Source organism: Pristis pectinata, chromosome 3 (genome assembly GCF_009764475.1).
Source record: "Pristis pectinata isolate sPriPec2 chromosome 3, sPriPec2.1.pri, whole genome shotgun sequence".
In the NCBI taxonomy this organism is placed as follows: domain Eukaryota; kingdom Metazoa; phylum Chordata; class Chondrichthyes; order Rhinopristiformes; family Pristidae; genus Pristis; species Pristis pectinata.
Window position 1 is genome coordinate 80,800,783 of NC_067407.1, and position 12,443 is coordinate 80,813,225.

General features: G+C 43.7%; 1 protein-coding gene across 4 annotated transcripts in view; it reads left to right on the forward strand.

Annotated features, from left to right (window-relative positions):
• LOC127568941 (ribonuclease T2-like) overlaps positions 1-12,443 on the forward strand; it is a 15,943-nt gene continuing 3,500 nt past the window's right edge. The window contains exons 1-7 of one of the 4 annotated variants that reach the window (XM_052013210.1): positions 1-161; positions 2,611-2,673; positions 4,612-4,728; positions 6,755-6,815; positions 8,559-8,620; positions 9,509-9,566; positions 10,445-10,509. In XM_052013210.1, the coding sequence (XP_051869170.1) occupies positions 4,628-4,728; positions 6,755-6,815; positions 8,559-8,620; positions 9,509-9,566; positions 10,445-10,509 (347 nt within the window). In that variant the 5' untranslated portion in view covers positions 1-161; positions 2,611-2,673; positions 4,612-4,627. Of the gene's footprint in view, positions 231-2,610; positions 2,737-4,611; positions 4,729-6,754; positions 6,816-8,558; positions 8,621-9,508; positions 9,567-10,444; positions 10,510-12,443 lie in introns of those variants that run through there. The other 3 variants (XM_052013211.1, XM_052013208.1, XM_052013212.1) reach the window with 3 other exon arrangements.

A 12,443-nucleotide genomic window follows, 5' to 3' on the forward strand; every position in this document is an offset into this window, starting at 1 on the left:
GTTTCCGCCCCTTCCACCGAGTCCGTCTAATCCGCGATGCGGTGACCCAGTCAGCTCCTCCCACGGCGGCGGCTTTGGCTGAGCCCTGACATGAGGCACAGATCAGCCGGTAACAACCATCCCTTGTGACCGGCTGGAGCGTCGCCGGGGGATTGAAGCCCGTAAGTGAGCGAGTAACTCGGCGGGGATCAGCACTCGTGTGCAGTGTAATTTTTGGAAGGCGGAGTAAGGTAGGAGCGGAGTGCGGAATCCAGGAGCGGAGTGCGGGATCCTGGAACGGAGTTGGGAGTCCTGGAATGGGGCTGGAGCGGAGTGCGGAATCCAGGAGCGGAGTGTGTGATCCTGGAGCGGAGTGAGGGAATCCAAGAGAGAAATGCAGGATCCTGGAGAGGAGTGCGGGACCTTGGAGTGGGGCAGGGGCGGAATGTGGGATCCAGGAGCGGAGTGGGGAATCCTGCACTGGAATGGGGGATCCTGGAACGGAGTGCGGGATCCTGGAGGGGGGTAGCAGCCGAGTGCGGAATCCATTGGCGGAGTATGGTGGCCCGGTCCCAGGTTTACACTTGGCAGGGTGGGAGCGAATATTGAACCGATCCGGGGGTCGGAGCTCCGGGGTCTGTCCATGGAACCCAAGCGGAAGAACTGGCGGCTCAGACTGTGAGAGGGGCTCGGACTCAGTGTAGGGGCTGTGACACCAGAAGGACTCGAATTTTACAGGGGAACGAGAGGGATATAAATAGACTGATCACACGGTATTCCAGCCTCAATCAAATATGGTTTGAAGATTTTTAAAAAAGTCACTTCAATTGCTGAGTCTGAACTAATGTTTGAAGAACTTGGGGAAAGAGCAGAAAACTGTAGATGTTGAAAACCTGTAATAAAAACAAAATGCTGGGAAGACTCATCAGATCAGGCAGCATCTGTGGAGAGTGAAACAGGGTGAATGTTAATGCACTAAAAAAATTCCGTTGAATTCACTGCAACTTCTCTTCCAGAAAAGCCAGCCTTCTGCTCTCTGTCAGGATTTCTGTTGCTCTCAGTGGTTTCCCTTGTCTTCAATAAGGAACTGACCAAAATTCACTTCCACAGCCACGATTTTCTTTAACAAATGTCTCCAGCTCCAACTATCCCCACTACAACCCTGGCCTCACCCTACCATGGATATTCCCTTTGTCCTATCCACCTCCCACCTTCTAAATCTGACATGTTTTTTCTATTTTTTTCCAATTCTATTGAAGAGTCTTGCACCTGAAATGTTAACTGTTTCTCTTTCCACAGATGCTGCCTGCCAAGCTGAGTGTTTCCAGTAATTTTGTTTTGGTTTTGTTTGGCAAGCTTATTGTGAATTTTTGGTTTGTTTGAGTAGTTTTAAAGATGGAGGTCATGTGAATCAATCAATCATTTCTATCAGCTTTCTTTGAGGAGATGTGATTTTTTTTCTTTGGGAAGTCTCTTTGGTCGGGTGCAGTGTCATGTTTAAACTGTCCAAGTGGATGTGTTACCATTTGCTGCAATACTTGACATCACATGAGTTTGGGCTAAGATTTCCTAGTCAGCTTAATTCATTTTAAAAAAAAATCCAGAGTTGACTTATCGTTGTCTGCAAGTGTGAACCAGGTTTTTACCTTTTTCATTTGCAGGGTGAAGGTGCTGCTGGTCTAGGCAGCATTTATTGCCCATCCCTAATTGCCCCTGAGGAAGTGGTAGTAATTTGCCACTTTGAACCTCTGGTAGTCCTGATGGAAAAGGTTGGGGGGGGGAGTTCCAGGATTTAGATCCCATGACAATGAAGGAAAGATGATGTATTTCTGATTTGGGGTGGTGTGGAACCTGGTTAGGTAGAGGTCATGGTTTTGGGAGGTGCTGTCCAAGTAACCATTATGAGTAACTGCAGTGCATTTTGTAGATGGCACGCACTATAACAATGGTGTTGACAGTGGAGGGAATGAATGTTTAGGGTGATGGATGGCATGGCCGTCCAGTGGGCCGTTTTGTCTTGGATGATGTGGAGCTTCTTGAGTGTTATAGGGCTATACTCGTCCAGTCAAGTATAGAATATTCAATCATACTCCTGATTTGTGCCTTGTAGATGGTAGAAAGGCTTTGGGTGCCAGGAGGTGAGTCACTTGCTGCAGAATGCCCAGCCTCTTGATTTACGTGGGTTTCAGGTCAGTGGTGATTCTCAGGGTGCCAAATAGAGATCCTTTGTGACTTGGTGATGATAGTGCCTTTGAATGTCAAGGGTAGCAGGTTAGGTAGGTTATTGGTCCAAGTAGCATTGAAAAATAAAGCTAATTATTTTGGGGGAGAGGATGGTGTCAATGGATTGTGGTTTCAAGAGCACCATATTTAGTATCTTTTGTCCGGAATTCTACCCACAACAAACAAGATGGACGATGTGGGGACTTAGCTCTACAGTTTGAAGGGTATTTACAACATGATGGAGATTCTTGCTTTTGTAACAACAGTGGTTATTTCAAAATACTTAATTGGGGTAACAAACAAAATGCTGGAGGAACTCAGTGGGTCAGGCAGAATATGTGGAGGGAAATGGATGGTCAACATTTTGGGATTCACTGAATTCCTCTGGCATTTTGTTTGTTGCTCCAGACTCCAGTGCCTGCAGTCTCTTGTGACTTCCTTGGTGTGTTGTGCTTTCAGACCAAAGAAAATGTAAGTTGCACTCGTGATCTTCATTTGACAACGTCTGTGTTCATTCAAACAGAAAAGCTCAGTGTAAGAAAAACGATTTGATGTTGTGTGAAACAGATCTCTAGATAAATAACTTTTACATCCATTTCTTATTGCGTGTCTGTCAAGCAGTGAGATAAAAATAGCAAATATTCCTGTTCCTTTTATTGAAAAGAGGATAGAACTTAAAAGAAGGGAAGTCTTGCCACAGTTGTAGAGGGCATTGGTAAGACGAAACCTGGACTATTGCATATACTGCTGATTTCCCAATTTAAGGAGGGATGGACTTGCATTAGAGGCAGGTCAGAGAAAGTTCACTTGGTTGTTACCTGGGTTGAAGCGGTCATCTTGAGAAGAAAAGTTGAGCAGATTGGGCCTACACATAGTGGAGTTAAGAAGAATGACAGGTGGTCTTACTGAAATATTGAAGGCTTAAGAGAGACCTTGATAAGATGGAGTACTGTGTGCATATTTCCCCTGGTTGAGGGATTAAGAACTAGCTTCAGAATGAAAGATCACCCACTTAATGCTAAGGTGAAGAGGATTTTCTTCTCTGAGGAATTTTCTACCCAATAGAGTTATAGAGGTTGTCACTGAGAATATTAAAGGCCGAGATGGATAAAGGTTAAATCTATGGGGGTATTGAGGTCATGGGAACAGGAAATTGGAGCCGAGGCCAGGATCAGATCAGCCATGATCTTATTGAATGACGAAGTAGGCTTGGGGGTGGGTGGGTGTGTGCGGAGTTGGGTGGGGGGCACATTTGGCCTACTCCAACTACTTATCCTGTTCTGTGCATACCCCAGACGAGTATTCCAAGGCAGTGCTGACAGAGAGCTGCGCTGTTGTTGGTGCTATCTTTCAGATGAGATATTAAACACAGTTTCCCCCTCTGGGTCAAGGAGAAAGATCCCGAGATGCAATTTGGAAAAGTAGGAAAGTTGTCTGGAGGTGGTTTCTACCGACTGTAACCCTCATGGGCAATGTGGGTCAATTAGAAAGGAGTGATGCAAGGATCAAGTTTGGTTGCCAGGTCTTACTGTCGAGACTCTGGTTAATGAAATGATTATAGGATTCATATCATCCGTTCCCCAGTTATACAGAAGATAGATGATCACGCATTTATCTGTGCCCCTTTTGTGCCCTCTCTGGGTGTGTCAAAGCACTTAATGACCAATGAGATATCTTCTGAAGTGTTGTCACTCTTGTTGTGTTGCAACTTTTCGCAAACAGTACAACAATAATGAAAGTGGTTGGGAAATAAATATTGCCCAGGGTTCCAGGGTAACATCTCTGCTCTTCTTTGGGAAAAAAAAGTGACATGAGATTTCTTTTTTCGTCCACTTGAGTGAGCAGCTTTAACACGTCATGTAAAAGACCATCTCTGTCATTTTTTCATAACCTGAGCTTGTGAACTTTGAGCACATAGCCTCTGGGTTTCTCATTGAGTGCCTAGACTTCTGTAAAGAGAGTCATCTGCCTGAATGCGTATTTTGACTTGAATGCAAGAATGGGCCACAGATATTGAATTAGGCAATACATAGAGACCCTAACATTATTGTGAATCAAACATATGGTTGGTGCGTGGTTGGAATTTTGCACTGAAAAAAAACAGAGTTTCTCTCACTTCAAGGGTACTGATGAATCAAATTAAGTCTGCAACTCCAGAATGTTTCCAGAATAAATTGCAGGTTCATAACCTGAGCTTGTGAGTTTTGAGCACATAGCCTCTGGGTTTCTCATTGAGAACCAGAAAGTGAGGCTAACGCGATTGCTGCACTGAAGACAACAGTAGATCCTTATTCCATGAAGGAGCAAAGGCACATTGGAAAGAGTTAAATTACTTCTGTGCCTGAAGCTATGCTGTTTGAGTGACAGCACCTGAAACTTCATTAACCTCCCAACTGTATCTTGTTGCAGGTCTAGTTGACGTGAAATGGCTTCTCATAGAGGCTCAAGAAACCTGAGGGACCCAATGTTAGCCTGGACGTTTCTGCCTCTGCTTGTTGCCCTTATTCTCCCTGAAACTTCTGACTGGTACGTGACACAAAGGAAGTGCGAGGGACTTGGTCAAAAATACTGATGTCACATGCCTTGAATTTACAGGAAATGACCAGTGTTGGTCTCTCTCTCTCTCTCACTCACTTTCTTTCTTTACTTAGAAAAGGAACAGGGTGCCTGAAAGAATTTGAATGAGCTAAATGCAATTTTAAAGGAAGTACAGGAAGGTGGAAACCTATATAGTGCATGGTGCCAGCAGGGCAAGTTGATTGGTGACTTTATAATTCAAGGTACAGTACATCAGAAATGAGAAGGTTATGGTAAACCTTCATAAAACACACTTCAACCCAGCTGGTGCATATTTTCCACTGCTGGGCACCAGAGTTTAAAGGTGAAGGGTAGGGAGGTGCTGCAGAGAGGTACTAAAAAGCGACCTAGAATGTAGAACCAGAGACGCTGAAAATATTCTCCTTAAGGAGGTGAAAGTTGGTTAAATTCAAAAGGTGTTCAGAATTATGAAGGGATTTGAAATGGTAAATAGGGAGAAAACATTTCCACTGGTTAGTGGTCAGAAGATGAGACCATCAGAGGATCATGGTGAGGCCTGTTTTTGTGTTGCAAATTCTTAATTAGAACAGTTTTTTGACAGTCCTCTGGAATGTGTTACCTGCAGAGAGATTCAGTAGTAACTCTTTAAGAAGAATTATCTACATATTTTGACAATTAAAAAAAACTTGCAGGATGACAAGAGCTGAGTGGATCACTCCTCCAAAGAGCTAGCAACAATCTGATGGGCAGAACAGCCTCTTCTTCCATAGTAATTTTTGAATTACTTGAAAGCCACTTTTGATTTTGCACCAACTCAGTTGTTTTGGTGGTTTTGCAGCCCGTGTTTTGAAAGTGCGTGCAGAGCTGCAGTTAAACACCCTCTGTGGTTTGAGCTGCAGTGCATTGCTTCGCTGTTCATGGTTGAGCTGTGTGAGCGTGCCCTTCACCTTTTTACCCCGCAATGTAAAGCTGGTAGCCATGTCTTAAAATACAGCCCAGCTGCTGAAAGGCTGCTTAGCAAATAGCGTAGCTTGCAACGGCTTATCAGCTGAAGAGTGACAAGAATTTCAGTGTAGTAATCAGACCGCTTTGGTGATAAAACACTTTAAACAAGATCAGGCCTACATGAGATTAAACACGAGATTCAGAATGGAGAGCAGGAGAAAAATTTTTAGACAGATAGTTGTGAGGGTTCGCTACCAGAGTTGGTGAGTGAAGCAGAGGCTGTATAGTCATTTAAGGCGTGGTTGTGTAGGTGGAATGGTGAAAGAGAGGTGGGGTGAGGGTGTAATGTAGAGATGTTGGAACAAGGTGGGCATACAGGATTAGAGATATCCTTGTGTTGGTTGAGCAAACCAACTATATTTGCACTGTCGTTACCATGTAATTTGCAGCTTCTCTCTTTTTGAAAAGTTATTCTTTGTATTTCCAGTCCTTTCCCTTCACTTCTCCTTTCCTGAGGGCAGGGCTTCTATATGCTGGGTAAGATCCTGGGAGGGCCAGCAACTCTTTGAAACCTGGCTGTACTTGAACTGTGGGCCCAGATGGTGTCAACCGGCTAATTGGCTGTCGAAGCAGCAACACTTGACCTGATCCTGTCCATTCACTCTTGAAGATATGTTGTGTCGGGAACAGAAACCAATCTCTCCCCCTTGCTCCCTTCATTCCCCATCCAGGAAGGTAAGTTGAGCACCCCTGGTTCCCCTCCTCAGGCTAAAGTTGACCAACTCCATACAGACCAAGTATCAAACCTGTGATCACCTGATTGAACCTGGGATCACCTGAACTGTATTTCTTGTCACTAACTTAATGCAATTCAGGCTGTTTATGAACTTCAGATCTCTGAAAAAGTTGAATTGTGGAACATTAAGTGATGAAATGAAGCACTAATCCTGATGCAGGGTTTCGACCCAAAACGTTGACAATCTGTTTCTCTCCACAGATGCTGTTCGACCAGCTGAGTTCCTACTGCATATTGTTTGTTGCACTAATTGTAGTGTCTGATCTCTTGTAGTGCAAATCACCCATGGCACAGCTTTGTTTTCTCCCAGCAGTGGCCTCAGACTGTGTGCTTGGTGAGTCTGCAAGTGTGAAGTGGATTTTTTACTTCTCTGTACATGTACTTGGATTGAAATTTAAAAAGACTGTGGCTTCTGAAACTCAACATGTGATCATTAATGTGCTTTTATTTTATTCTGTCTTTGTAGATGACTTATTTTAATTGTTAAATATTTCCCTGGAGCAATTTGTGTGGGTCAGCAACATTTTGATGTGATGTTGTCTGCTGTTTAAGCTTCCTCATATTGGAGCTCACTGACTCATCTCAGTCTCATGACAGTGTATGCTCTTTGATTAAAATATTAAAAATGAATTTCACTGATGTTCAGCCGCTGGATATTATGTGGCTGGTTGAGGCATAGAGGCCAGCGTGTCCCAGGTGCCTTCCTTATTCGAACCTTTGATCCAGTTTTGGGTTGTGCTGTAGTTAGTGTTGGTGCCTCTGGTTTAGAAAGACGGTTTTGGGGGGGGGGGGCAGCTGGAGAGGGTGGAATCTGCTTGGGTTTGTGCTTCAGTCTGTTATCTAATGAGTACTGTCTCAGGTAGTGGCTGGGTTGAAGGTAACAAGCAGTACATTCAGACCAAAATTATCTGGACATGGCACAGTGGCATAGCTAATAGAGCTGCTACCTCACAGCTCCTATGATCCGGGTTCAATCCTGACCTCTGGTGCTGTCTGTGTGGAGTTTGTAGATTCTCCCTGTGACCCCATGGGTTTCCTTCAGTTGTTCCAGTTTCCTCCAATATCCCAAAGGTGGTAGATTAATTGGTCACTGTCAAATTACCCAGAATGTTACCTAGGTGAGTGGCAGGAGGGGGAAAGGATTGTTGGGAATGTGGGGAGAATAATAATAAATAAGATTCATGTAGGATTAGTGTATATGGATATTTGATGGTCAGCACAAATTCAGTGGGCTGAAGGGCCTGTTTCCGTGCTGTATGGCGCGATGACTCTATGAACTTACACCAAGGTACCAGGAGTCAATTGGAACCAAGGAGCCAACTCTGCCAGGAGGGAAAGGGAAGGCAGATTATTAAGGGAAACCGGTTCAGTACATTTTAAAATAAAAGTATGATGATGAGAGGTCATTAAGAATAAACCAATTGTTTGGGTTTTTGGAGGGGGGGGCATTTTTCAGGAGGCTGGGGTGGGTGTTTCAGAATCTCCTGATCTTTGTGATAAACAGATGAAGTGCTTTGCAGAATAAAGTTACAGAGTTGTATTGCGCGGAAACAAGCTCTTTGGCTCGTTTCACCTCATCATTGCTAACCTTTTTGCCCCTCTACACTAATCCCACTTGCCCGCATGAGGGCCGTAAGGGAAGAAATGAACAATGAATTGGGAAGTGAGAGAGAAATGGTACAGGACATTCTCAGGAATCTTTGTGATTGACAGAGATATGAGTTGTCAGAGTGAGAAGTTTGTTTTGAATACTTCCAACTGTTCCTCCAGCTTTCAGATGTGATCTGGGAAATTCACCTACAAGTGGCTGAAAACTGTCCAGCATAGGTAAAGAGGCCACCACGTGATATTTTTTCTGCTTTGCATGGTCTTTCTCCAGATTAATGAGAGCCCTGTCCCAGGTCAAATTAACACATTTCCTGTTTTGAGCACAGTTAGAATTGCAAGGTCCTGTGTATATTATGTGAAAGGATATATAGGGCATGATAACATCACCATCGAGAGATGGGATGTCACATCATGCAAAGTTTGAACTGGCTGTAAATTTGTGAAAAGTCATTGTCTTTCTCTGCTCTAGATGGCAAGCGAAACCTGCAAAGTCCCTCTTACCGTTGACTACTGGACCATTCATGGACTCTGGTGAGTAGATACTTCCATTAATGGTCTTGCAAAATAGTGTGATGTGTCTAATTCCTCATTCAATGTTCATGTGGTGTTTCAATGCAATTCCTAGCCAATAATTTTTGGGGTCTAATAGCAGTTGATTTGAGGGTCAGTTCATGCACAGTAGGATCACACAAGTGTTAGATGAGATGAATGACTTGTAAATATTGGCCAATATTCTGGCAGAGCTTACTTGCTCTTTAATAATATAATGCCAGGAGATATTGTGCCTCCCTGAATATGGTAGTGAGACCTTGGCTTATTGACTCAGCTGAAAGATGGCCCCCAACGGCTTTGTAAACATTCAAGGATGCTGAGGTCAGCATGGATCACATGCTGCTAAGAACATAAAGAGTAGGAACATCAGCGTCCTTCTCTTCTGTTTAATAAGACCACAGCTAATCTTTTACTCCAGTGACACCTTCCTGCACTAACTCCATCTCCCCAACTCCTTAACATCCAAAAGAACCTTTTGTTCTCTTGAGACGATATTCCGAGATGTGCTAAAGTGCAATATCAGTTTCTTCATCTTATTCTTTATTGCTCAATCCCTCTTCTTCTCCCTCCCGTTCTCTCTCCTTTCCTTTTGCCAAACTTTCATTCCTCTCCACCAACCAGGAGCACTCACCACCGCCCCCCTATTCTCCAATCCTGCTCTCTTGGGAGGGGAGAAAAATAACTGCTGGGACGAGAAACACAAACCCTTGATGGAAATCCTTTCATTTAAATGTTAATCTATCTCTGTGCGGTTATATGTTGCCTTTGTGCTTTTTTATCACCTTTATTTTTTTCTTCTGTGTTGAAACAATCTCAAAATAAAGTGGATAACAGAAAACAAATGTGTGTGTGTTTTTATCCAAATAGGCCCAAACGAATCCAGATGTGCAATAATTCCTGGCATTTCGACATCAAAAATGTGCAGGTGGGTATTTAGCTTCATCCACAGTAGGATTAGTACGTAGTCCCTTCATCTGTTAACTTGCGTGAGAAAGCATTTCCTTCTTTGATTCAGTATGATGTATTCATTAAAATAAAAAGAAGGGTTTACTCTTTTAGTTAAAGTCGATGTAACAGGCACTGTAACAGTATCAATATATGGAATACCTAGAGAAATTTACACAAGCTTGATTAATTAACTGCATTTATTGGGTTTGGAATGGAGCAGGGAACTGCAAAACTAAAACGTTAAACAGAAATTGTCCCAAATTATTATTAATAGTTTTAAGGTTGGATCTGCAATTGGCAGTAGAGTTGATGAGGAATGATTTCCACTTGAATTGATGCTGCATTTGTAGGGTTAAGTGTAGCCTGAACCTAGACTCCTGGTCTGATGCAGTAAGAACTCCTGTTGCAGTTCGTCTTTCTCTGCTACTTTTTCATACTCAGTTCTGTCCCTGACGCTTGACTTCACAATCCAAGTGAAACACCAACTCACTGACGCTGAGCATGTGACATTGATCAGGACTGAGTTTTATAAAAACTAATTAGTTGAGATTCACTGAAGTTAAAAACACTCATGGCACTGCTTGTTCTCAATCTGTTTGCCATGGAAGTGATTGGCTTTAGATCTCTGTAAACTGAGGACAATGAAACCTTGGATTTCCCCAAGTAAACCTGAGCCCGTGAATTGTAGTTTCATTGGGACTGTCTCCGTGCAGTTTGGGTGGGGGGGGGGAGGCGGTCCAAACCACATCTTTCAGGTGTGCATTGGAAGATTAAAATCCTGTTTGGACTCTGTTTTAGGCTGTTCCACTGCATCCCTTGGCAGTCAAAGTGCCTGATGTTTCTGTTTATTTACAGGACATTTTATCTGACTTGGAACACTGGTGGCCTGATGTGATCCATCCTAATAGTACTCAGCTCTGGTAGGTCTTCCGATAATCACCTAGTTTTCAATGCAAGCCATTGTTCACAGCTCCAGGGCTTGTGCCATAATGCAGTACTGAGGAGTGGTGCACTTTGGAGGTATCACCTTTTAGATTCTGAGATCAATAACCCATTTGGATTCCAATCTACCTGCCAGAAGGCAAACCAAGTGTAAATGGTTCAGGCAGTTGTGAATTATGGATTTCCAGCAGTACCATTAATACTAAGCCCTAAACATCCACTTGCCTGGGATCCCACTGAATCAGACTTGAAACTAGAGTACAGTCAGCATGATCTGCCAAGGAGTCAGAGTGATACAACACAGAAACAAGCACTTCAGCCCACCGAATCTGTGACGACCATCAAACATATATTTACACTAATCCCACTTTATTCGCTCCACATTCCCATCAAATTCCCTCAGAATCTCTCACCCACCTCCACTGGGGGTCAATTTACAGTGACCAATTAACCTACCAACCCACACATCTTTGTACCGTAACACACAAAATGCTGGAGGAACTCAGCAAGTCACGCAGCATTTACAGAGGGAAATGGACAGTCGATATCTTGAGTCTAAGGGTCTCGACCCAAAACATCAACTGCCCATTTCCGTCCACAGATACTTCCTGACTTCCTCCAGCATTTTGTGTGTTGCTCCAGATTCTGGCATCTGCAGTCTCTTGTGTCTCCATCTTTGTGACTTGACCAGGGCAATGTGAAGAATGTGCAAACTCCACACACACAGCAGTTAACCATTTCCATTGGCATTCAGAGGGGAAGGCCCATTAAATGAACTTATCTCCAACTCCACCAATCAGATTGCAGGTTTAGTGTTGCAGGAGGTACATTACCTCTAAGTTAACCAAAGCTGAATAAGTATATGGCATGCAAAGAAATAATGCAGATGTACCTCCGCTGCCTTCAAGGGATAATGCAGCAGCTTGAGTGTTATTGAACTGTATGGATGAGGAAGACCCTGCTTTTGATCTGCCATCTATGCTGAGATGGCTTTCTCAGCCAGAGCAGTAATGGGGGTGGGGAGGGGAGGAATTTTAATTCAGTGCCACAGATTTGTGAGGGGGGACTTGGCAGGGTTCCTGCACCCACTCACAATTGCAGCCCAGGTGCCTCCCAGGACAGGTTGGTAGGTTAATTGACCACTGTAAATTGCCCCTAGTGTGTAGATGAGTGGTAGAATCGGTGGTGGGGGTGGGAATTTGATGGGAATGGGGGTAGAATTCAGAATCAGGTTTATTATCACTGACATATGTCATCAAATTTGTTGTTTTGCGGAGCAGTGCAGTGCAAGACATAAAAATTACTATAAGTTACCAAAGAATAAATAGTGCAAAAGAGGAATAATGAGGTAGTGTTCATGGGTTTACGGATCATTCAGAAACCTGATGGCAGAGGGGAAGAAGCTGTTCCTGAGTGTGGGTCTTCAGGCTCCTGTACCTTCTCCCCAATGGTAGAAATGAGAAGGCATGTCCTGGATGGTGAGAATCCTTAATGATGGATGCCACCTTCTTGAGGTACCACCTCTTGAAGATGTCCTCGATGGTGGGGAGGGTTGTGCTCTTGGTGGAGCTGGTGAGTCTACAACCCTCTGCAGTCTCTTTCGATCCTGCACATTGGAGCCTCCATACCAGGCAGTGATGCAACCAGTATAAATGGGTGTTTGATGGTTGGCATGGATTATTTGCGAGCTGTATGATTCCATAACACTATGAATTCAATTTCTGATGAACAGTTATTGGTGTGGAACGGTAACTCGGTTTCTCTCTCTGCAGATGCTGCTCGACTTGAATAATTAAACTCTCAAATAATTAAACTCTCTGCCTCCACACATGGTTGAAGAGTACAATGGAAAATTAATGCCAGGGACTTGATATTAATGCCTAATTACCTTGATACAGTGTCCTTAATACAG